General features: G+C 28.2%; 1 protein-coding gene across 6 annotated transcripts in view; it reads right to left on the reverse strand.

The window, feature by feature from the left end:
• Positions 1-27,050, reverse strand: part of Pan (pangolin) — a 378,050-nt gene that overhangs the window by 317,131 nt on the left and 33,869 nt on the right. For all 6 annotated transcript variants that reach the window (XM_064059352.1, XM_064059351.1, XM_064059356.1 and 3 more), the window contains exon 3: positions 22,966-23,069. In XM_064059352.1, coding sequence (XP_063915422.1) covers positions 22,966-23,069 — 104 coding nt within the window. The remainder of the gene's footprint in view (positions 1-22,965; positions 23,070-27,050) is intronic.

The following is a 27,050-nucleotide window of genomic DNA, read 5'->3' on the forward strand; positions in this document are numbered from 1 at the left end:
TTTTGATTTTATACTTTTTCGGTTTTCATTTTTGATTTTTCAATTTTGCGATTTTTTTCCTTTCCATTTTTTTTTTTTGAAAAATTGAAAAACAAAAAAATCGGAAAAAATGGAAAAATCGAAAAAGTCAAAAGTGCTTTTATATTTTTTGGTTTTTTTCATTTTATTTTTGATTAAAAAAGTTGGAAGATTCGAAAAATTGAAATTCAAAAAATAAAAAATCAGAAAAAGTTGAAAAATCGAAAATTGCAAAATCAAAAAAGTGGAAAATCGAAGAACTCAAATTGAAAACTCGAAACTGGCAAAACTAAAAATCCAGAAACTGAATCGAAATTGGAAAGAAGACAAAACGAACCGAATCGAAAAATGGAAAAACCCAAAAATTGTAAAAACGTCGAAAAACCGTAACACTGGAAGATCGAAAAATTAAATTTACAACTTCTGGATGTTTCAATTTCTAGATTTTGCAGTTTCACCAGTTTTCAATTTTTAATTTTTCGATTTTTTCATTTTTCGGTTTTTCACGTCTTCATTTTTCGATTTTTAATTTTTTATTTTTCGTTTCTTCGGTTTTTCAAGTTGTTGATTTTCAATTTTTAGATTTTTCAGTTTTTTGAGTTTATACTTTTTCGGTTTTCATTTTTGATTTTTCAATTTTGCAATTTTTTCCTTTCCATTTTTTTTTTGAAAAATTGAAAATTTGAAAAACAAAAAAAATCGGAAAAAATGGAAAAATCGAAAAAGTCAAAAGTGCTTTTATATTTTTTGGTTTTTTCATTTTATTTTTGATTCAAAAAGTTGGAAGATTCAAAAAATTGAAATTCAAAAAATACAAAATCAGAAAAAGTTGAAAAATCGAAAATTGCAAAATCAAAAAAGTGGAAAATCGAAGAACTCAAATTGAAAAATTGAAACATGGAAAAACTAAAAATCCAGAAACTGAATCGAAATTGGAAAGAAGACAAAACGAACCGAATCGAAAAATGGAAAAACCCAAAAATTGTAAAAACGTCGAAAAACCGTAACACTGGAAGATCGAAAAATTAAATATACAACTTCTGGATGTTTCAATTTCTAGATTTTGCGGTTTCACCAGTTTTCAATTTTTAATTTTTCGATTTTTTCATTTTTCGGTTTTTCACGTCTTCATTTTTCGATTTTTAATTTTTTATTTTGGTTTATTTTCTTTACTTTTTCAATTTTGCGATTTTCCAGTGTTCTGGTTTCATAGTTTTTCAGTTATTTATTTTTTCGTTTGTCGATTCCATTTTCCGGTTTTCAATTTTTCGATTTTTAGATTTTTTTAGTTTTTCGTTTTTTCAATTTTAGATTTTTTTTGTAAATTTTAAAACTTGTAGTATCACTCCTGTTACATAGTTCAATTGAAAATTCGAAAAATTGCAAATCAAAAATTGAAAAATCGAAAAAAAAATTGAGAAGCTGAAAAAATCAAAAATTGGAAAATTTCAGGTTGAAAAATCACATCAGGGACATTGAATGACCGAAAAATTGAAAAAATTAAAGATTAAAAACGGAAACGAAAAATTGCCAATCGAAAGATTAAACAAAATTTAAATTGAAAAAACAAAAAATTGGAAAAATAAAGAAATGAAAAAAGTGAAAATAAAAATTGTAAATAGAAAAATTGAAGACATGAAAAATTGCAAAATCTAACATTTGGGAAATCAAAAATTGAAAAATTTAAAAAGGAAACCTTAAATAGTTGCATATACTTGAATTGAAGAAACAAAAAAAATTGAAAAATTTGTAACTCGAAAAATTGAAAAACAAAAAAATATCGGAAAAAATGGAAAAATCGAAAAAGTCAAAAGTGCTTTTATATATTTTGGTTTTTTCATTTTATTTTTGATTCAAAAAGTTGGAAGATTCGAAAAATTGAAATTCAAAAAATAAAAAATCAGAAAAAGTTGAAAAATCGAAAATTGCAAAATCAAAAAAGTGGAAAATCGAAGAACTCAAATTGAAAAATTGAAACATGGAAAAACTAAAAATCCAGAAACCGAAGCGAAATTGAAAGAAGACAAAACGAACCGAATCGAAAAATGGAAAAACCCAAAAATTGTAAAAACGTCGAAAAACCGTAACACTGGAAGATCGAAAAATTCAATATGCAACTTCTGGATGTTTCAATTTCTAGATTTTGCAGTTTCACCAGTTTTCAATTTTTAATTTTTCGATTTTTTCATTTTTCGGTTTTTCAGTTCTTCATTTTTCGATTTTTTATTTTTTATTTTGGTTTATTTTCTTTACTTTTTCAATTTTGCGATTTTCCAGTGTTCTGGTTTCATAATTTTTCAGTTATTTATTTTTTCGTTTATCGATTACATTTTCCGGTTTTCAATTTTTCGATTTTTAGATTTTTTTAGTTTTTCGTTTTTTCAATTTTAGATTTTTTTTTGTAAATTTTAAAACTTGTAGTTATCACTCCTGTTACATAGTTCAATTTAAAATTCGAAAAATTGCAAATCAAAAATTAAAAATCGAAAAAAAAATTGGGAAGCTGAAAAAATCAAAAATTGGAAAATTTCAGGTTGAAAAATCACATCAGGGACATTGAATGACCGAAAAATTGAAAAAATTAAAAATTAAAAACCGAAACGAAAAATTGCCAATCGAAAGATTGAGCAAAATTTAAATTGAAAAAACAAAAAATTGGAAAAATAAAGAAATGAAAAAAGTGAAAATAAAAATTGTAAATAGAAAAATTGAGGACAAGAAAAATTGCAAAATCTAAAATTTGGGAAATCAAAAATTGAAAAATTTAAAAAGGAAACCTTAAATAGTTGCATATACTTAAATTGAAGAAACAAAGAAAATTGAAAAATTTGTAAATCGAAAAATTGAAAAACAAAAAATCGGAAAAAATGGAAAAATCGAAAAAGTCAAAAGTGCTTTTATATTTTTTGGTTTTTTCATTTTATTTTTGATTCAAAAAGTTGGAAAATTCGAAAAATTGAAATTCAAAAAACAAAAAATCAGAAAAAGTTGAAAAATCGAAAATTGCAAAATCAAAAAAGTGGAAAATCGAAGAACTCAAATTGAAAAATTTAAACATGGAAAAACTAAAAATCCAGAAACTGAATCGAAATTGGAAAGAAGACAAAACGAACCGAATCGAAAAATGGGAAAACCCAAAAATTGTAAAAACGTCGAAAAACCGTAACACTGGAAGATCGAAAAATTAAATATACAACTTCTGGATGTTTCAATTTCTAGATTTTGCGGTTTCACCAGTTTTCAATTTTTAATTTTTCGATTCTTTCATTTTTCGATTTTTAATTTTTTATTTTGGTTTATTTTCTTTACTTTTTCAATTTTTCGATTTTCCAGTGTTCTGGTTTCATAATTTTTCAGTTATTCGGTTTTTAGATTTTTTTAGTTTTTCGTTTTTCACAATTTTAGATTTTTTTTGTAAATTTTAAAACTTGTAGTTACCACTCCTGTCACATAGTTCAATTGAAAATTCGAAAAATTGCAAATCAAAAATTGAAAAATCGAAAAAAAAATTGGGAAGCTGAAAAAATCAAAAATTGAAAATTTCAGGTTGAAAAATCACATCAGGGACATTGAATGACCGAAAAATTGAAAAAATAAAAAATTAAAAACCGAAACGAAAAATTGCCAATCGAAAGATTGAACAAAATTTCAATTGAAAAAACAAAAAATTGGAAAAATAAAGAAATGAAAAAAGTGAAAATAAAAATTGTAAATAGAAAAATTGAGGACATGAAAAATTGCAAAATCTAAAATTTGGGAAATCAAAAATTGAAAAATTTAGAAAGGAAACCTTAAATAGTTGCATATCCTTAAATTGAAGAAACAAAAAAAAATTAAAAATTTGTAAATCGAAAAGTTGAAAAATTTCCCATCGAAGAAACGAAAAATTATAAAGTTGGAACATTGAAAAATGGAAAAATTGACAAACAAAAAATTGGAGAAATAAAGAAAATCGAAAAATTGAAGCCATGAAAAATTGAAAAATCGAAACATGGCAAAATCGAAAAGTTGGAAAATCGTAAAACTGAAAAATTTAAAAAGGAAACTTCGAATAGTTGCTATCGTAAAATTAGAGAACGAAAAAGACAAATTGAAAAACTGCAAATCGAAAATTTGAAATGAAAAATTAAAAATTGAAAACTAGAGAAATTTTAAATCGACCAACCCAAAAATTGTAAATTCAAAAAATCAAGTCAAAAAAGCGGGATTGGTTGGCACACTTCATGCAACTTGTATCCAAACAAGCGCTTGTTTTCCAATCGTTGCATGCCAACGTTTCTAATTTGCAAAAAAACACTTCTTCAGCGCCAAACGAAGGGTGACATTTCACATTACCTCTGCTCGGACATTTAATGGCTTTTCTCGGTAGTTGCGTCCTGAGATTCGCGAACAGAATTCATCCATGTCACAATAATAAAGCACATATAATTTTCTCGACGAACAAATGGATTTTATTTTATTACCAGTTGATCTGCAAGTTTTGCTCAATTTAATACAATACAGTCCTAATGGAGCATTCCACTTTTGTTTGCTTCGCATAGGATATCGAACTTGGAAGTTTCATGTGAACGTCGTCGTTTATGCAGAAGTTGTACAAGATCGCTGTGGATTGTTGTGTTGAAGAATTTCCTTTTGATTTTAACGTAAAAAAAATCTACTTGAAACGCAATTCCTTCCAAAATCGTCAGATCCTTTGACGCACTGTCGGACGTTTAATTGAGGACATGTGCATTTAAGGTCACCTGGGTTTAATTGGCGGCGATTCAGATAGGACATGGCGGCTAAATTTGGCGTTATTATCGTATGCATACACATTATATAAAGTATGTGTCAAGTGTACCACAATAAATAATAAATACGGGCCGCAAGTGGCAAGCCAGATGTGTATGAATTGCAGACACGTACTGTACTGTTCCCTCCAAATTTGGTTAATATTATTGTCAAATTCTTCCCATCGGATTTAACGACACTTTTTTGCCACATTTTTTACGAACATATCCGCTGAACCTGACATTTGCGCTTCGCGACCCAGAAAAAAATCGGAGCACTTCAAGGATTCCTCGCCCCGACTTGTTTCACCACTTTCATAAACGACGTAAACAACTCCCCTGTTCGTGTGTACGCGTGGAATTGGGGTTTGTCGGGCCCCTCGTCGGCAGCAGCCGCATTCCTGAGGTCATTGTCCAACGTGACTCGTCAAGACCGGGTCAGGTGCTCCAACCCCAACAAGTGGTACTGCAGGTACGGTCTCGGCTCCGACGAAATTTTCATCGGACATAAAACGGGCTCGCAAATTGAATTCGACGGTTTTTTGCACGCTTTTCGAGCCAGTTTGGAATAAATTGAAAAAGGCTCGTTTTCGGAATGATTAATATACGCAGGACGATAAATTTTCGGGCCCACCACAATGCCGGATAGTATTTCACCATAGAGCTCCTGTAGCTGAATGCCATGCGAAGAATTTCTGTGTGGGTATGCTGATTTAGTGAATTCGTTGGCGATGCGTGGATAATTAAAGATGCAGTCGGAGGTAGCGGGGCTTCGAGGCGGATGTAAATTGGGGGAATGGTGGATTTTTTTGGGGCGGAGAGGTGTTGGGACTGGACCAATTTTTTGGTAACAGAATTTTTCATTTTTCAATTTTTCGTTTCCTTAATTTTTCAAATTCTTGATTTTTCTTATATTTTTTTTTGTATTATTTATGGTTAATTTTCCCGATTTTTAATTTTCATTGTCTCAATCTTTGATTTTTCAATTCCTCGATTTTCCAAATTTTTCATTTTTCAATTTCGGGTTACACTTTTTCGAGTTGTAAGTTTCTCAGTTTTTAATCTTTCGATTTTTCAATTTTTCAAGTTGATTTCCAGTTTTCAGCTTTTTCAAAATTCTCATTTTATATTTTTTCGTTTTTTCATTTTTGATTTTTCACTTTTACAATTTTGCAATTTTTCCATTTTTTTTTTTTTTTAATCGAAAAGTTGAAAACTCGAAAAATTGAAAAATCGAGAAACTTACAAATCGAAGAAATTATGTAATGAATCAAAAAATTGGAAAACCAAAAAATTATAAAATAGAAAAACTGTAGAATCGTCAAAATGGTAAAGTCGGAAAATTGTAGCACTGAAAGATGGAAAAATTGAAAAATGAAGAAAAACTTGTTTTAGTTTTCGTTTATTACACTTTTTCATTTTTTCATTTTTAACTTTTCAGTTTTACGATTTTGCAATTTTTCCATTTTTCTTTATTCGAAAAGCTGGAAAATCGAAAAATTCAAAAACTGAAAAAATCGAAACCTAAAACGTGCAGAATTGGAAATCGACAAATTGAGGAAATGAAAAACTGAAAAATTCAAAATTGAAAACTCGTGAAACTGTAAAATCGTAAAATAAATAAAAATGACGAATTTTAAAAATCATAATTATTACACATTTAAAATGAAAACTAGAAAAATTGAAAAAAATAAACTTGAAAAAACGAATTTTTGAATTTTTCAATGTTTTCATTTTGTACTTTTTCGTTTTCATTTTTGATTTTTCAATTTTGCAATTTGTTAATGTTTTGTTCGAAAAGTTGGAAAATCGACAAACTAAAATATCGGAAAAAATAAAATAAACGAAAAAGTTTTAAAATCCTGTCACTGAAAAATGTAACAATTCTAAAATCCTAAAATTAAAAGTGACAAATTTTAAAAATTATAATTATTACATATTTAAAATGAAAACTAAAAAAATGCAAACGAAAAATTGAAAAAACGAATTTTTTGTCTTTCCGAAGTGTTCGTTTTGTACTTTTTTGTTTATTCATTTTTTAATTTTTCAGTTTCATAATCTTACGATTTTTCCTTTTTTTATTCGAAAAGTTGTAAAATCGAAGAAATAAAATATCGGAAAAAATCGAAATCTAAAACGTGGTATATGGAAAAATCGAATAAATGATGAGTTTCAAAATCTAACAATTTGGAGAAATTGTAAAATCCGAACATGGGGAATCCGAAAAATTGAAGAAATGAAAAACTAAAAAATCAGAAATTGAAAACTTGAAATTGCACATCAAAAAATTGTGAAATCGTAAAATTAAAAAAATTACACAAATTTTAAAAATTATATTATTACACATTTAAAATGAAAACTAGAAAAATTGAAAAAAATAAACTTGCAAAAACGAATTTTTGGATTTTTTAAGTTTTCATTTTGTACTCTTTCGTTTTTTATTTTTGACTTTTCAATTTTGCAATTTGTTAATTGTTTTATTCGAAAAGTTATAAAATCGAAATCTAAAACGTGGAATATCGAAAAATTGAATAAATGAAGAGTTTCAAAATCTAATAATTTGCGAAAATTCTAAAATCCTAACATGGAAAAACCGAAAAATTGAAGAAATAAAGAAAATAAAAACCGAAACGAAAAATTGCAAACCGAAAAACTAAAAAAATGAAAAACTGAAAAATCAGAAATTGAAAACTCTTGAAATTGCACATCAAAAAATTGTGAAATCGTAAAATTAAAAAAATGACACAAATTTTAAAAATTATATTATTACACATTTAAAATGAAAACTAGAAAAATTGAAAAAAATAAACTTGCAGAAAAGAATTTTTGGATTTTTTAATGTTTTCATTTTGTACTTTTTCGTTTTTTATTTTTGACTTTTCAATTTTGCAATTTGTTAATTGTTTTATTCGAAAAGTCGAAAAATCGAAAAACTAAAAAAATCGAAATCTAAAACGTGGAATATCGAAAAATTGAATAAATGAAAAGTTTCAAAATCCAATAATTTGCGAAAATTCTAAAATCCTAACATGGAAAAACCGAAAAATTGAAGAAATAAAGAAAATAAAAAATCGAAACGAAAAACTGCAAATCGAAAAAGTAAAGAAATGAAAAACTGATAAATCAGAAATTGAAAACTCTTGAAATTGCACATCAAAAAATTGTGAAATCGTAAAATTAAAAAAATGACGCAAATTTTATAAACTATATTATTACACATTTAAAATGAAAACTAGAAAAATTGAAAAAAATAAACTTGAAAAAACGAATTTTTGGATTTTTCAATGTTTTCATTTTGTACTTTTTCGTTTTCATTTTTGATTTTTCAATTTTGCAATTTGTTAATTGTTTTGTTCGAAAAGTTGGAAAATCGACAAACTAAAATATCGAAAAAAATAAAATAAACGAAAAAGTTTTAAAATCCTGTCACTGAAAAATGTAAAAATTCTAAAATCGTAAAATTAAAAAACTGACAAATTTTAAAAATTATAATTATTTAAACTGAAAACTAAAAAAATGCAAACGAAAAATTGAAAAAACGAATTTTTAGTCTTTCCGAAGTTTTCGTTTTGTACTTTTTTGTTTATTCATTTTTTAATTTTTCAGTTTCATAATTTTGCAATTTTTCCTTTTTTTATTCGAAAAGTTGTAAAATCGAAGAAATAAAATATAGGAAAAAATCGAAAAATCGAAAAACTGAAAAATCGAATAAATGATGAGTTTCAAAATCTAATAATTTGGAGAAACTCTAAAATCCGAACATGGAAAAATCGAAAAATTGAAGAAATAAAGAAAAAGTCTATGAAAAATTACGTCAACCGGATTTTTTTTTGACACTTGTTATTTCTTTTTGAATGGGCAAAGAGCATGCTGACCAAAATTTGGCTAATCATCCCCACCACTAATAGCATGACGTTAACTCCAAAATTTGTAATATGTTTTTTTTTATTTTATAAAATAAGAAACGGTTGGCCTTCTGGTCTATGAATCCGTATTGAGTGTTTTTTATTTTTCCTTTGTTCGATTTTTCAAGTTCTGGATTTCCAATTTTTATATTTTTCATAGTTTTCATTGTATACTTTTCCTTTTTTCATTTTTGATTTACAATTTCACAATTTTTCAATTTTTCCATTTTTTTTCTTCGAAAAGTTGAAAAATCAAAAATTGAAAAAATAAAAATCGAAAAAATGAAAACACGAAAAATTGCAAATGGAAGAACTGAGATAAACGAAAAATTGAAACAGTGAAAAACTAAATATCGAGATAAATAGTTTTAAAATCCACTAATTGAAAAATGAAAAGTTCTAAAATCCACCAATTGAAAAGTGGAAAAATTCTAAAATTGTGAAATTGAAATAGTTAAAGATTTTAAAGTTATTATCATTATGTGTATATTTAAAATGAAAACTAGAAAAATTGCAATTCAAAAATTCAAAAAGGGAATAATTGAAAAACCATGAAACTGAAGAACATAAAAACGGAAAATTAAAATATTTAAAAGTTGAAAAACCGAAAAATTACAAATCCAAAAATTGAAAAATTCACTTGAAATTGAAAAAAGGAAAAATATTAAAATCGACATTGAAAAGGAAAAACTGAAAATCGAAAAATCAAAGAAAATGAAAAACCGAAACGAAAAATTGAAGACATGAAAAATTGAAAACCGAAAAATTACAAATCCAAAAATTGAAAAATTCACTTTGAAAAAAGGAAAAAAATTGAGGATGTAAAAAAATGAAGAATTGAAAAATCGCAAATCGAAACACTGAAGAATCGAAAAAAACAGAAATTATAAAATCGAAACCTTGAAAAAAACAGAAAAATCGAAAATTGAAAACCGAAAAATTGCAAATCCAAAATTTCAAAAATTTCACCATGAAAGAAAGAAAAATAAATAAATAAAAAATTTTAAAATCATTGAAAAACCGTAAATTCGAAAAAATTAAGAAAATGAAAAACCGAAATAAAAAACTGAAAACGTGAAAAATTGAAAAATGAAAAAATTCAAAAACTAAAAATTGAAACATCCAGTTGGAAAATCGGAAAACAGAAAAAATTTCAAAATGAAAACTTGAAGAATGCATATTATCGTAAAATTGAAGAAATGAAAAAAAATGAAAAATTGAAAATCGAAAAATTGAAGAAACCTAAAATTGAAAAAACAAACAATTATAAAATCGGAACCTTGATAAATTGTAAAAGTGAAGAAAATAAAAAAACCTAAACGAAAAACTGCAACCCGAAAATTTTGAAGAAACGGAAAATTCAAGAACTGAAGAAACGAAAAATTCAAGAACCGAAGAATTGAAAAATTAAAAATAAAAAAATTTTAGATCGAAAAATTGCATAAGAAAATTGAAAAATCGCCAATCGAAACAAATGAAGAAACGCAAAAATTAAAATTGAAAAATTAAAAAATTATTAGAACAAAATCTTGCAAAAACAGAAAAATCGAAAAATTGAAAACCGAAAAATTGCAAATCAAAAAATGGAAAGATTTCACATTCAAAAAAAAAAGAGAACTATTAAGATCAACATTGAAAACCGTGAACTCGAAAAAATAAAGGAAATGAAAAATCGAAACGAAAAATTGAAGACGTTTATTGAAAAATTAAAAAATTATTGAAATATCCAAAAGTTGGAAAATCGAAAAACTGAAAAATGTATTAAATGAAAACCCGAAGAGTTGAATATCGTAAAATTGAAGAAATAAAAAAAATGAAAATCCAAATCGAAAAATTGAAGCCGGAAATTGAAAAATCAAAAAATCATAAAATCGGAACCTTAAAAAAAAGAAAAATTGAACAATTGAAAATCGAAAACTTGCAAATCCAAAAATTGAAAAATTTCACATTAAAAAAAGAAAAATATTAAATGGAAGAAATGAAGAAAATGAAAATCCGAAACGAAAAATTGTAAAGATGAAAAATGGAAAAATTGAAACATCCAAAAGTTAGAAATTTTAAAATGAAACCCCATTGAGTTGCATATCGTAAAAATGAAGAAATCAAAAATTGAAGAAACAAAAATTTTGAAATCGGAAAAATCGAAAAATTCTAGAAGTGAAGAAATCAAACCAAAACGAAAAATTTCAAATCTAAAATTTGAAGAAAGGGAAAATTGAAGAACTGAAAAATCGAAAAATTTAAAATTGTAAACTCGAGAAATTTTAGATCGAAAAACCGCAAAATCGCAAATCGAAACACTGAAGAAACGAAAAATTGAATAAACAAAAATTATAAAATCGAAACCTTGAAAAAAATAGAAAAATCGAAAACCGAAAAATTACAAATACAAAAATTGAATTAAATGTTTCACATTGAAAAAGAAACAAAAATGTTTCAAAATCAACTTTGAAAAACAGCAAAAAAATAAAAAAAATGAAAAACCGATACGAAAAATTGAAGACATTCATTGAAAAATTAAAAAATAATTGAAATATCCAAAAGTTGGAAAATCGAAAAACTGAAAAATGTATTAAATGAAAACCCGAAGAGTTGCATATCGTAAAATTGAAGAAATAAAAAAAATGAAAATCCAAATAGAAAAATCTAAGCCGAAAATTGAAAAATTAAAAAATTATAAAACCTGAACTTTGAAAAATTGAATAATTGTAAAAATGAAGAAAATTAAAATCGAAAATTTTGAAGAAACGAAAAATTAAAATACTGAAAAAATTAAAAACTGAAACCTTAAAAAAAGAGAAATCGAACAATTGCAAGCCGAAAACTTGCAAATCCAAAAATTGAAAAATTTCACATTGAAAAAAGAAATGAAGAAAATGAAAAACCGCCACGAAAAATTGAAGATATGAAAAATGGAAAAATTGAAAAATTAAAACCTCCAAAAGTTAGAAATTTTAAAATGAAACCCCAGGGGTTGCATATCGTAAAATTGAAAAAAAAAGAAAAATTCCAAATCAAAAATTGCAGAAACTCAAAATACAAAAACATTAAAAATTAGGAAATCGGGCCCTTGAAAAATCGAAAAATTGTAAAAATGGAGAAAATAAACCGAAACGAAAATTTTCAGATCGACAATTTGAAGAAACGGACAATTAAACAACTGAAAAATTGAAGGATTTTAAAAAATTGAAAAATCGCAATTTGAAAAATTGAAGAAATAAAAAATTGTAAAATCCAAACATTACAAAAAATTCAAAAGTTGGAAAATTGCAAAACTGTAAAATTTAAACTAGAAAACTCGAAAAATTGAAATCGAAAAACTGAAGAAACAAGAAAAATTCAAATAAAATCACATTTTTTTTTTAATAATTTTTCAAAGAAACCGGATTTTGTTTGGTTGTATCTGTTGTTTTAGAATCTACGTACACATTTTAACATGTGTCAGGTTTTTATAGGCATGTACAAAACCAATATAAAGAGTATCATATTAATTTAGAAGGGGAAGTAATTGGTCGAAATCCCACTCATTCCACGTGATTATCATTTCTGGGCGCGCATTAACGACAATCCTGTGGTTCGTGTCCACAATCGCAACCGTAATCGTAAACTCGTAAACGTAACGGAAATAATGCCTTTTTCGTTTTGCATGAGTGCCAGCGCAAATTAAATAAAGTTTTTGTAAAAGCAGTGGAAACTCGCGAGGTTGCGACTAGTATAAATAAATTGCAATAAACCCGAGTTATTAAAGGTATTAATAAATAATTAAAGAGTATTGACGTGAATGTACTTCCTGAGCAATGTACGCCGCCCACCACTAATAAGAACAGATGTTGAAATCTGTTTACTATAAAATTGCTGAAATATTGGAGTTGAAACATAGTTTTATTGGCATTTTAAGGTAGGGCTACAGCCGTAAAGCGAAATGTAAATTCGTACAATTTTAAATAAAATTTAATGTATTCGGCAATAAATTATGCAACCGGGAAGATATTCGTCCGTGATGTAAAATGCACCCGTAACGCAACGCAACACAACGCAGAAATTTCATCACACGCGATTGTTTCGTTGCGTACGCTATAGTGGGTTCCACTCGCACGCTTACGTCACGATTCCGCAACCAGAACCGATTGTAGTCGAAACCGAAACTTCGCAATTAAAATATAATCAAGTCCTAGCATCTCCAGCGCCGTACACATAACTTTTGTTTTTTTAACGGTCTGAAACAACAACACACATCAAAATTAATTATCTGATCGAAACCCGCAGACGGACCGTCACTTCTCGCTTCCAAACTCCATAATGAGCCGTCTCGAGGCGCAGACGAGTCGTTTTCTGGTTTTTGGTTCCGTATAATGCGACTATAAATTTCTGAATGTTGGCCATTAATAGTGGCGTTACATATAAACCATAAATTAGTTCAACAATGAACCTGTTGCGTTGATACAAGTTATGATTACCTCCGAAATTTATTCGCTTGATGCTCCACGGACCGTAACCCAAAACCTACCGAATTCGAGGGAGGACTCGCTTGGTTTAGAATAATCGAGGCGATTCTGGCGTTGTCGGATTGGCGATTATGCCCTTTTACGGCGAGGTAATTTATAGGAAATAAAAATACCGGGGATAAGTGCGTATTACGGACGAGGATCGTTAATCGGGATCGGGCTGGGACGATAAAAAGCTGACAGTTATGCGGGAAGTTAATACTGACTAATAAGCAATAATAATAATTAATTGTGGAGCTGCAGGCTTCTGTAGTCGTGTGCAAGTTGGTGCTGGTGATGTTTTAATCCGTGTATAGAACGGATTTTTAATTGCTGGATTAGCAAGTGCTTTGGGAGCAATGAGCTTTTGGCGGTTGTCAGGAACAGACAGCGCTTTCAGATTTCAGAACACAAATCTCTTCGGGAGAAAAGAGGGATGGGAGAGGCTGCCATAAATCGGCAGGTGTAAGCTGCAGGTAGGGGAAAGTGGCCCTGGGAAGCGCATATTTAATGAGACGTGATGGACACGTCGATTGTAAACACAAACAAGAATTCAAAGGAAAAGAGCCAATAAAATCACCTAACTTGACAAACATTTTATTACTCGTACAAAGAAGATCTTTGTATTTCAGAGTTTTTAGTACTTTCTAATTTTCTGATTTTTCAAATTTGCGGTATTTTGATTTTTCGAGTTTTCAGTTTTTTCGTTTTTCGATTTTCTAATTTTTCGTTTTTTTGATTTTTCGATGTTTCGATTTTTTAAGTTGCCATTCTTTCAATTTTCGATTTTTCGTCTTTCCGTTTTTAGATTTTTTGATTTTTCTGTTCGTCAGTTTTTAGACTTTGCAATTTTTTTGCATTTTTCGAATATATTTTACTTTCCGATTTTTTTGATTTTTGAATTCTGGATTTTACGTTTTTAATTCTTCGATTTCCGATTTTTCAATTTTCCGGTTTTTTAATTCTTCTATTCTCGATTTTTCGATTTTCCATTAATCATAAAATTTTTCGATTTTCCGGTTGTTTTATTTTTCGACCTTCGATTTTTCAACTTTCCATTATTCGATTTTCCATTTTCTGATTTTACGATTTTGGTTTTTCCGCTTTTGTGGCTTTTCGATTTTTCTGTTTGTTTCAGTTTTTATGGTTCTGCAAATTGCAGCTTTTAGATTTCAATTTTGTTACTTTCCAATTTTCCACTTTTCGATTTTTTGATTTTTTTTTCGATCGTCGTTTTTTCGATTTTCATTTTTTGGATTTTTTGATTTTTCAATTTTTAGGCCTTGTAATTTTTTTACTTTTCGCTTTTTCGAGTATTTGTTTCATCGAATTTTCGATTTTCAATTTTTCGGTTTTTCCATTTTCCGATTTTTCGACTTTCCATGTTTAGATATTTTTCGATTTTTTTTTATTTTTCGATTGTCCTGTTCGTCAGTTTTGAGACTGCAATTTTTACTTTTCCACTTTTCTATTATTTTAGTTTCGAATTATTCGATTTTTGAATTTACGTTTTTGTTTCATTTTTCGATTTCCGATTTCCGATTTTTTAATTTTTCGATTTTTCGGTTTTATAATTTGTCGATTATCGATATTCCGATTTTCGATTTTTCGATTTTCCAATCTTCGATTTTTCAAATTCCAGTTTTCGATTTTCCACCTTTTGATTTTACGATTTTTCGATTTTTCTGTTCGTCAGTTTTTGGGCTTTGCAATTTGTTTACTTTTCGATTTTTCGATTATTTTACTTTCCAGTTTTTGATTTTTGAATTGTCGACTTTTAGAGTTTTCAATATTATGAATTTTCGAATTTTCGGTTTTCCTATTTTTCGATTTTTCATTTTTCCATTTTTCGGTTTTTTGATTTTTCAATTCTCGGTTCTTCAATCTTGCAAATTTTCGATTCTTCAGATTTGTGAATTTCCAGTTTTTCGATCGAACTACGTATTAGATTCATTGAATTTTCGATTTTCGGTTTTTCCATTTTTAGATTTATGATTTTCCAGTTTTGTATTTTCAGATTTTATGTTTTTCGCATATCTGATTTATCAAATTTTCGATTTTTCGATATTTGATTTTCGAATTTTCGATTGTTCAGTTTTCCATTTTTCAGCTTTTAGACTTCAATTTTTTTACCTTTCGATTTTCTTTTTAAATCTTTGAATTTTTCGGTTCTGATTTTTCGAATTTTTGATTTTTAATTTTTCCATTCCTCGGTTTTTAGACTTCAATTTTCTTTCTTTTAAATTTTTCGATATTCTATTTTCCGCTTTTCAGAATTTTCGATTTTCAGTTTTCAGACTTTCGATGATTAGAATTTTGGATTTTTCAGTTTTATGATTTTTCGATTTTTAGAAAATTTGAGTAGTCGAATTTTCGATTTTTCAATTCATCGATTTTTCCATGTTCAATTTTTCAATTTAAATTTTGCGATTTTCAATTTGTCCATTGTCGATTTTTAGAATTTTCGGTTTTTCAATTTTTTCGTTCTCAACTGTTGGATTTCAATTTTGTTACTTTCCGATTTTTTGGTTTTCGATTTTCCAATTTTCAGAATTTCCAAGTTTCTTTATTCAGATTTTCGATTTTCCACTTTTTCGAATTTTTGTTTTTCCAATTTTTTGCTTTTTCGATTTTTCTGTTCGTTTCAGTTTTTAGGGTTTGCAATTTTTTTTACTTTATATATTTTGATTATTTTAATTTCCGATTTTTTTTTGTTTTTGATTTTTTTAATTTTCAATATTACAAATTTTTGACTTTTCGATTTTTTGGTTTTCCCGTTTTTCAATTTTCGATTTTTCGATTTTTGAGGTTTGTGAATTTCCACTTTTCGATCGACCTAGGTATTTGATTCATTGAATTTTCGATTTTTTGATTAGCCATTTTTAGATCTTCGATTTTTACGATTTGTATTTTTCGATTTTCTGTTTTTTGCATTAGTGAATTTCAGTTTTTCCGATTTTTGATTTTGCGCATATTTGATTAATCAAATTTTCGAAAAAGTTACCATGCTTACAAAAACTTCAAAACATCTACAATATTTCAAAGTATTCAGTTTTGCTATTCTTGATTTCTTCAATAAAATAAATTGACTCAGTCATTAACTTTTTTGAGACACCCTGTATAACCAAATCTAAAAAATATTAATGCAGTGATAAATCACAAGTATAAAACTCATCATATTTTATACATTTAAGATAGGATTTATTCTGCAAAATTTTGAGGTGAGAAACAAAAAATTGAAAAATCGAAAAGTTGAAAAAGTTTTAAAATACAATAATTGAAAAAATTGAAAAATCATGAAACTGAAAAACTAAAATTGAAAAAACGAAAAAAAACCTAAAATTTGAAAAGATGAAAAATTGAAAACCGAATCATTTAAAAATCCAAAACTTGAATAATTTCACGTTGAAAAAAAATTCAAAATTGAAAAAACAAAAAATTCCAACGTCGGAACATTGAAAAATGGAAAAATTGTAAAATAAACAAAATGAGAAACCGAAACGAAAAATTGAAAAAGTAAAAAAATTACGAAAATGAAAAACCTAAAAAGTTGAAAAATCGAAAAACTGAAAACCAAAACTTGCAAATCGAAAAATTGAAAAATTTCACAGCGAAAAAACATATAAAATCAGAACACTCGAAAGCCGAAAAATTGAAGAAATAAAGAAAATAAAAAACTCAAACGAAAAATTGCAAATCGAAAAATTGAAATTGAAAAAACTTGAAAAATTGTAACAATCGTAGAATTGAAAAATGGAAATATTTTAGAAATAATTTACACATTTAAAATGGAAACAAGAAAAATTGCAAATCAACTTTTCCATTTTCCAAATTTTCGAGTTTCAATTTTCAGATTTTTGATTTTTCGATTTTCTTTTTAAATCTTTGAATTTTTTCGTTCTGATTTTTCGAATTTTTGATTTTTAATTTTTCCATTCTTCGGTTTTTAGACTTCAAGTTTCTTTCTTTTAAATTTTTCGATATTCTATTTTCCGCTTTTCAGAATTTTCGATTTTCAGTTTTCAAACTTTCGACGATTAGAATTTTGGATTTTTCAGTTTTATGATTTTTCGATTTTTAGAAAATTTGAGTAGTCGAATTTTCGATTTTTCAATTCATCGATTTTTCTATGTTCAATTTTTCAATTTAAATTTTGCGATTTTCAATTTGACCATTGTCGATTTTTAGAATTTTCGGTTTCAAATTTTTCATTCTCAACTGTTAGATTTCAATTTTGTTACTTTCCGATTTTTCGAATTTCAATTTTCCATTTTTCGATTATTGAGGTTTGTGAATTTCCACTTTTCGATCGACCTAGGCATTTGATTCATTGAATTTTCGATTTTTTGATTAGCCATTTTTAGATTTTCGATTTTTACGATTTGTATTTTTCGATTTTCTGTTTTTTGCATTAGTGAATTTCAGTTTTTCCGATTTTTGATTTTGCGCATATTTGATTAATCAAATTTTCGAAAAAGTTACCATGCTTACAAAAACTTCAAAACATCTAGAATATTTCAAAGTATTCAGTTTTGCTATTCTTGATTTCTTCAATAAAATAAATTGACTCAGTCATTAACTTTTTGAGACACCTGTATAACCAAATCTAAAAAATATTAATGCAGTGATAAATCACAAGTATAAAACTCATCATATTTTGTACATTTAAGATAGGATTTTTTCTGCAAAATTTTGAGGTGACGTCAAAAATTTTTTAGAGGGGATAAGCAAATATATTTTAATTAAAAATGTATCATGTTTATCATGATTTTAAAACATCTGCAAGATTTCAAAGTATTCGATTTTGCAAATTCAAAATTAAATTGCAAAATATTGTTTTATAACTTTGATTTTTTTTCCAAAAATCTGGACGTTTCGGATAAAAACTCAACACGGAGTCATAAACTACATGTGTAGGACTATGTTACTGTATACAATTTAAAACCCATTTACTATGCATAAATTTGAAGTGACGTCATCACATTATTGGTGGGGATGATTAGACAAATTTAATAATTTTGCGACATTTATGAAAAACATATCAGTTAACAAAAATAGCACGAAAATGACCATTATTTTATGGGAACAACTACCTGCTAAATCTTCTCCGAGAAATTCCAGAGAACTGGTGTGAGCCATAAATATTTCTTACCAAATGTATATATAACTACTGTCCGTCCCGTTATTGTCAATAAAATTTTATAGGGTAAAATGTGAATTTCGTTGTAGTTTGAACCTACCTACAAATTCTGCCCTTGAAGGATTTGGACCGCCTTCTTCGGTGAGGGCGGGCAAAAACGATCCGCCCATAGGCTCAAAACATTTGCGTGCGATTGTACAAACCAACTGGTTCTTATACGGGGGCTATTAAAAATATTAAAATTTTTTTAATAGCATTAAAATAATTAGAACTATCAAACTGATTACGACAATTTAGTAATTAAACTGTTGATAATAACAGAAAAAAAATGTTTGTTCACTTCACTTAAATCGTAGCTAGAGAGTGCATTTTAACACAAACGCAGAAATAGTGTAGGCTATAATTTTTTTTTTATATACGTTTTTTTGAAAAAAAATCCATATGAAAAGGAATAAATGTTGTGGATCGAGGGTGTAAGAATCATGATATATTGTATTATAAGATCGTTCCAAATTTTTATCAATTTTTACCCTAAACATCCAGATTTTTGTTTTATTGTTAATCAATTGTTTTCGTCTACGCTCCCCTCAAAAAATTAGGACAATTTTGTTGAATAATCTTTTAGAATTTTATAAAATAACATGCTCCTGTAGTTACTAAAAATTCTCAAAATAACAGTCACCGTCCAAAATAAAATAAAATGAGACCAAAATTACAAAATCAAATTTTATAACTAAAAAGTTAGTTTTGTGGGTCCAACAGAATAAATCGCTAATTTTCTATTAATTCTTTAATAATTAAGAATATCCAAGTAAAAAAAAATATAAAGTCGTGATTTAAAAAAGTCCACTCAGTTATATTATTATATTATGTAGACTGAATTTGTGTTAAATGAAAACTTCTTTTAATGCTTCCTCCCAAATTTTGGATCATTTAGACTACAATTATTGTCTTGATAAGGAAAAAGCCAACTTTGATATGACAAGTACATATACATATTTATGTTATAGTGGAGAGTAAGTCATTTGCCAAAATGAGTCTTATTTCGGCAAATATTAGCCCGGCCTACCCGCCTTTTATTTTATTACAGGGTAGGTTATTTGGAAAGTACTAGCTCTGCCCACCCAAACTTTATTTTTTTAGAACAATAAATCATCTGCCAAAATCAATATTACTAGCAAGTACTAGGCCCGCCTGCCCACCCTTATTTTCTTAGAGGATATGTCATTTACCAAAATCAGTCTTATCTTGACAAGTATTAGCCCCGCCCACCCACCCATTATTTTCTTAGAAGAGTGGGTCATTTGCCAAAATCAGTCTTATCTTGAAAAGTACTAGCCCCGCCCACCCACCCTTATTTTCTTAAAGGATATGTCATTTGCAAAAAGCAGTCTCATACTTGACAAGATAAGATTGATTTTGGCAGATGACCTAGTCTAAGAAAATAAAGGGTGGGTGGGCGGGGCTAGTATCTTTTCCTGGAAGAGTAGGTCATTTGCCAAAACGAGTCTTATTTTGGCAAATATTAAGCCGGCCTACCCGCCTTTTTTTTTGTTAGAGGGTAGGTTATTTGGCAAGTACTAGCTCCGCCCAACTAGCCTTTATTTTCTGAGAACAATAAGTCATATGCCAAAATCAATCTTATCTAGCAAGTACTAGGCACGCCCACTCACCCTTACTTTCTTAAAGGATATGTCATTTACCAAAATCAGTCTCATCTTGACAATTACTAGCCCCGCCCTCCCACCTTTTATTTTCTTAGAAGACCCGTCATCTGCCAAAATCAGTCTTATCTTGACAAGTACTAGCCCCGCCCACCCACCCTTATTTTCTTAGAGGATATGTCATCTGCAAAAATCAGACTCATACTTGACAAAATAAAATTGATTTTGGCAGATGACCTATTCTAAGAAAATAAAGAGTGGGTGGGCGGGGCTAATACTTTTTCTTAGAAGAGTAGGTCATTTGTCCGGCCCGCCCGGGCTTTGTGAGTAGTACTAGAGTACTAATTTCTTATTCGATAACGGAGATTTCTGAAATTTACTGCACTTATTAATTTAGGCATCCTCAGTATGAATCCGACTTAAAAATTGATTTGCAGAGGTTCCTGGATTTTTTTGATTTTTTTTTTATATTATGTTAGCTTCAAAAAAATTACATCGTCTGCTTTATCAGCGTCTCAAGCACAAACACCAGATTTATCTGACACTAAAAGTTATTCGTTGTGACTAGAAAACTCCAAGGAATCGAATGGTACGAACCAGAAACTCGTGTCTCGAACCGTTTTGAAATGATGAATCCGTAAACTCGAAAAATATTTTTTGAAACTTGGAATGAAATGCAATTCCAGTTCAAATCTAAATAATATTCAAGAACTAATGTAGACATGAATTCTGCAGTGTAAAATTACTCTGGGAACTCAATTCCAAGCAAACTGGAAAACCATTTTTTATGAAGTATCTCATCTGACACAAAATTTCGCGGTTGTGATAAGTAGTACTAATTTCTTATTCGATAACGAAAATTTCTGAAATTTGCTACACTTATTAATTTAAGCATCCTAAATATGAATCCGACTTCAAAATTGATCATCATAGGTTCCTGAATTTGTTTGAATTTTTTAAATTATGTTACCTTCAGAAAAATGACATCGTCTGCTTTATCAGTGTGTCAAATGTAAACGCCAAACTAATCCGACACAAAAAGTTATTCGTTGTGACTAGAAAACCTCAAGGAATCGAATGGTACAAACCAGAACTCGATACCTTGCATCGTTTTGAAATGAAGAGGCCATAAACACGAAACATATTTTTTGAGATACAGAATGAAACGAAATTCCGATTAAAAACGAATTAATACTCAACAACTGATGGCAGAAATGATTTCTTCTGGTCAAAATTAGTCTAGAAACTCAATTTGAGACAAATTAGAAAACATTTATTTTTTCGTGAAATATCTGGTGATTGTGGTAAGTGGTACTGATTTCTTATTCGATAACAGAGATTCCTGAAAGTTGCTGCACTCACTAATTAGAGCCTTCTGAATATGAATCCGAATTCATAATTGCTCAGCGGAGCTTCCTGATTTTTTTATTCGTGTTTTTTTTGCTATAGAAAAATAACATCCTCTGATTTATTAGCGTCTCAAACACAAACGCCAAACTTATCTAGCAAAAAAAAAATACTCGTTGTACTAGAAAACTCCAAGGAATCGAATGGTACAAACCAGAAACTCGTATCTCAAACCGTTTTGAAATGATGAATCCGTAAACTCGAAAAATATTTTTTGAAACTTGGAATGAAATGCAATTCCAGTTCAAATCTAAATAATATTCAAGAACTAATGTAGACATGAATTCTGCAGTGTAAAATTACTCTGGGAACTCAATTCCAAGCAAACTGGAAAACCATTTTTTATTGAAGTATCTCATCTGACATAAAATTTCGCGGTTGTGATAAGTAGTACTAATTTCTTATTCGATAACGAAAATTTCTGAAATTTGCTACACTTATTAATTTAAGCATCCTAAATATGAATCCGACTTCAAAATTGATCATCATAGGTTCCTGAATTTGTTTGAATTTTTTAAATTATGTTACCTTCAGAAAAATGACATCGTCTGCTTTATCAGTGTGTCAAATGTAAACGCCAAACTAATCCGACACAAAAAGTTATTCGTTGTGACTAGAAAACCTCAAGGAATCGAATGGTACAAACCAGAACTCGATACCTTGCATCGTTTTGAAATGAAGAGGCCATAAACACGAAACATATTTTTTGAGATACAGAATGAAACGAAATTCCGATTAAAAACGAATTAATACTCAACAACTGATGGCAGAAATGATTTCTTCTGGTCAAAATTAGTCTAGAAACTCAATTTGAGACAAATTAGAAAACATTTATTTTTTCGTGAAATATCTGGTGATTGTGGCAAGTAGTACTGATTTCTTATTCGATAACAGAGATTCCTGAAAGTTGCTGCACTCACTAATTTGAGCCTTCTGAATATGAATCCGAATTCATAATTGCTCAGCGGAGCTTCCTGATTTTTTTATTCGTGTTTTTTTTTCCCCTATAGAAAAATAACATGCTCTGATTTATTAGCGTCTCAAACACAAACGCCAAACTTATCTAGCACAAAAAAATACTCGTTGTACTAGAAAACTCCAAGGAATCGAATGGTACAAACCAGAAACTCGTATCTCAAACCGTTTTGAAATGATGAATCCGTAAACTCGAAAAATATTTTTTGAGATCTGGAATGAAACGCAATTCCGGTTCAAATCTAAATAATATTCAAGAACTGATGTGGACATGAATTCTGCAGTGTAAAATTAATCTAGAAACTTAATTTCGCTCTCTCAATCTCTCGCTTGACATCAAATCTCAGAATTAAAATAGTGAGGATTTACAACGTTTGCCTGCTTTTAGGTTGCTTATCCGAAAAAAACAAGAGCTTAGCAAATGGGGCGTCGTTAATGATGTCGCCTAATTCATAGAAACTTTGTTCCTTCCAGTCGAGCAATCCAGAGTATTTATGGTTGTTCCACTCATCGAAGAGAAAGTGCATGTTTACTTTTTGGCCGTACCAACTGTATCTCGTGCGCTTGCTACGTTTCACTGGAAAAAAAGCCTTAACGACTTACCATTGACACGGGTATGGGGCCAGCCGCTCCGTTGGGGTAGCTGTAGGGGGACACCAGATATCCCATGTTGAACGAAGAGGTGTGGGGCACGGGCTCCACCTTGCCTGCAACAAGTAACCCAGGTCATTAATCACCGTCGACACCCGAAATTTCTCCCAAATCCCGTCCCCGACCCACAAACACGTCGCTCCCAGGAGACCGAAAACGTTTCCGAAGACCTCATCCGTTATAGCCCGAGTAATTGCTCTCCGTATTTACAAATAAGGACCAGATGTGGAGATTAGATCCACGACAGGATTTATGCGCCAGTGTCATATTTGCCTTGCCGACACGCAGGGGAGTCGACTTTTCCTCAGCATCTCCGATTTACAGCCAAGGTAGAACAAAAACGGTTTATGGTCTCGGCCTAAGAAATGGGATCTTTTATGTAGCGCCTAAAAAAGCTCGCAGAACAGAGACGTCCATCGCATTCTCGTAAATCTCGACTCGACAATACTTCTCTCGGTGCTCAAAAGCCATCAACAATAATTAATTAGGAAACCGGAGACTCGGGCTGAATACGTATTGTGCGAGCTGGCGAAGAGTTGGTCAGTCGGTCCGAGGCTGAGGCGAGCGGTTGAAGGTCGCAGCCGACGTTACCAGCGTTCCCCGCACGTCCGCGGCCGGAGTCTGAGAGGACGGTAGAGGCACCGCGATGAATGGCTTCGAACGCGACTGATTTTTGGTTTATTTTGGAAAGCACGGACTGTGTCTTCCGCTGTATATATATTTTTTTTAATCAAGTTCACTGCTCGACTTAAACGAATTCAGATGAATGGAAGAAGTTGGAATAAATACACAGAACTGAAACGTAATTACAGTAATTTAGAAACTTGAACGTTTCATTTGGATTCGATGACTCTTAAAAATGAACGATCAAATTGTACACTCCAAAACGAGAACATAAAACGGTTAATATTAATATGGAAGCTGGGTATAAATTAATAACGAACTAAAGTGGGCCGAAAATGGAAGTCACTAAAAATCACTCTTTACTTTGCGAAACCTCACGAAATGAAATTCGTTTATCCCCTCGCAAAAAATTGATGACGTCATCACAAAAGTTTCTCAATTATTCGATAAACCAATTTTTCATTTTTCGATTTTTTAGTTTCTCAATTTTTGATTTTCCAATTTTTCAATTTTTCGTTTCCTCAATTTTTTGTATTTTTGACTGATTTTTCATTTTCCCCGCTTTTTCATTTCCTTTATTTTTTCAATGTTCCTTTCGATTTTATAATTTTTCTTTTATACAATTTTTCAGTTTTTCAATTTTTGGATTTCAAATTATTTTACAATTTCTGTAATTTTTAATATTTCGATTTTTCTATTTTTCAAGGTTTTCATTTTATATCTTTTCGTTTTTTCATTTGTGATTTTTAATTATACAATTCAGCAATTTTTACATTTTTATGCGAAGTTGAAAAATTGAAAAATTAAAAATCGAAAAATTGAAAACTCCAATAAATGAAAAAGTTTTAAAATCCAATAATTGAAAAAAGGAAAAATTTTGAATTAATAAAATTGAAAAAGTGAAACATTTTTTTATTTATATATTTTACATACTTTAAATGAAAACTGGAAAAATTGAAAATTGAAACTCAAAAATTGAAAGAACAAAACTGAAAAATCATGAAACCGAAAAACCTAAAATTGAAAAAACGAAGAATAAAAAACCGCAAGTTGAAAAATTAAAAACAACCTAAAATTGAAACACCGAAAAATAAATAAAATACAAAAACAAAAACTGTAAATCGAAGAGTTGGAATTGAAAAAACAATAATTATAAAATCGGAACACTGAAAAATGGAAAAATTGTAAAATAAACAAAATGAAAAACCGAAACGAAAAATTTGAAGAATGAAAAACTGAAAAACCAAAAACCTGAAAAATTAAAAATCGAAAAATTAAAAAATTATGAAAGTGAAAGACCTGAAACTGAAAAAAAACGAAAAAATAAAAAATCTAAAAGTTGAAAAGTCAGTTACATGAAAAAGTTTTAAAATCCAATAATTGAAAAAACGAAAAATTCTGAAATAATAAAACTGAAAAAGTGAAACATTGTTTTTTATAATTATTACTGTCACATAATATGAAAACTGAAAAAATTAGAAATTGCAACTCAAAAATTGAAAAAATGAAAAACTGAAAAATCATGAAACTGAAAAAACTAAACTTGAAAAATTAGAAAGTTCAAATAAAGAAAATTAAAAAAACAAATATAAATAAATAAAAAACCAAAAAGGTATAAATTGAAAAACATTCTAAAATCGGAAAAATGGAAAAATTGTAAAATAAACAAAATGAAAAACCGAAACGAAAATTTGAAGAAATGAAAAACTGAAAAACCAAAAACTTGAAAAATTAAATACCGAAAAATTAAAAAATTATGAAAGTGAAAAACCTGAAATTGAAAAAACGAAGAACTAAAAAATCTAAAAGTTGAAAAAACGAAAAATCGAAAAGTTGAGAAGTCAAATAAATGAAAAAGTTTTAAAATCCAATAATTGAAAAAACGAAAAATGCTGAAATAATAAAACTGAAAAAGTGAAACATTTTTTTTATAATTATTACTGTCACATACTTAGAATGAAAACTGGAAAAATTAGAAATTGCAACTCAAAAATTGAAAAAACGAAAAACTGAAAAAGCATGACACTGAAAAAACTAAACTTGAAAAAATAGAAAATTCAAAACTAAATAATTTAAAAATCCAAAGCATTTCACGTTGAAAAAAATCCAAAATTGAAAAACCGAAAAATAAAGAAAATTTAAAAAAACAAATATAAATAAATAAAAAACCAAAAAGGTATAAATTGAAAAACATTCTAAAATCGAAAAAATAGAAAAATTGTAAAATAATCAAAATGAAAAACCGAAACGAAAATTTGAAGAAATGAAAAACTGAAAAACCAGAAACTTGAAAAACCAAAAACCTGAAAAAAGTTATGAAAGTGAAAAACCCAAAATAGAAAAAAACGAAAAACTAAAAAATCTAAAAGTTGAAAAATCGAAAAGTTGAAACATCAAATAAATGAAAAAGTTTTAAAATCCAATTATTGAAAAAACGAAAAATTCTGAAATAATAAAACTGAAAGTGAAACATTTTTTTTAATTATTATTACTCACATACTTTAAATGAAAACTGGAAAAATTAGAAATTGCAACTCAAAAATTGAAAAAACGAAAACATGAAAAATTAAAAATTCAAAACTGAATAATGTAAAAATCCAAAACATTAAAACTTTCACGTTGAAAAAAAATCCAAAATTGAAAAACCGAAAAATAAAGAAAATAAAAAAACTATTATAAATAAATAAAAAAACAACAAAAAATTATAAATTGTAGAATTAACAAAATGAAAAATCGAAACGAAAAATTGGAAGAAATGAAAAACTTGAAGAATTAAAAAAATTGAAAAGTGGAAGAACTCTAAAATCGCAAAATTGAAAAAGTGAACAAATTTTAAAATTAAATACTTAAAATAAAAATTGGAAACATTGCAAATGAAAAATTGAAGAAATAAAAAACTGAGAAATTATGAAAATAAAAACCTAAAAATTTGAAAAATCGAAAAACTGAAAATCGAAAACTTGGAAGTCGAAATATTGAAAAATCCAAAAATTGAAAAATTTCACAGCGAAAAAATATATAAAATCAGGACACTGGAAAGCCGAAAAATTGAAGAAATAAAGAAAATAAAAAACCCAAACGAAAAATTGCAAATCGAAAAATTGAAATTGAAAAAAAGTGAAAAATTATAAAAATCGTAGAATTGAAAAAGGGAAATATTTTAAAAATAATTATTATACATTTAAAATGGAAACAAGAAAAATAAAAAATTTTAGAAACGAAAAATAGAAAAATGGAATTTGAAAAATTTTGAATCGAAGAAAAATTTGTAAAAATCTATAAGTTAGGAAATCGAAAAATTGGAAAATTCACAAACCGAAAAATTTCACATTGATAAAAATAAAAAAAAATAAAATCAGTACATTGAAAAACCGAAAAATTGAAAAAATAACGAAAATCAAAAAACCAACACA

This window comes from Zophobas morio, unplaced genomic scaffold (assembly GCF_036711695.1).
Source record: "Zophobas morio isolate AGI-343-1 ecotype UQ-CSIRO unplaced genomic scaffold, CSIRO_AGI_Zmor_V1 ptg000020l, whole genome shotgun sequence".
Taxonomy (NCBI): Eukaryota; Metazoa; Arthropoda; class Insecta; order Coleoptera; family Tenebrionidae; genus Zophobas; species Zophobas morio.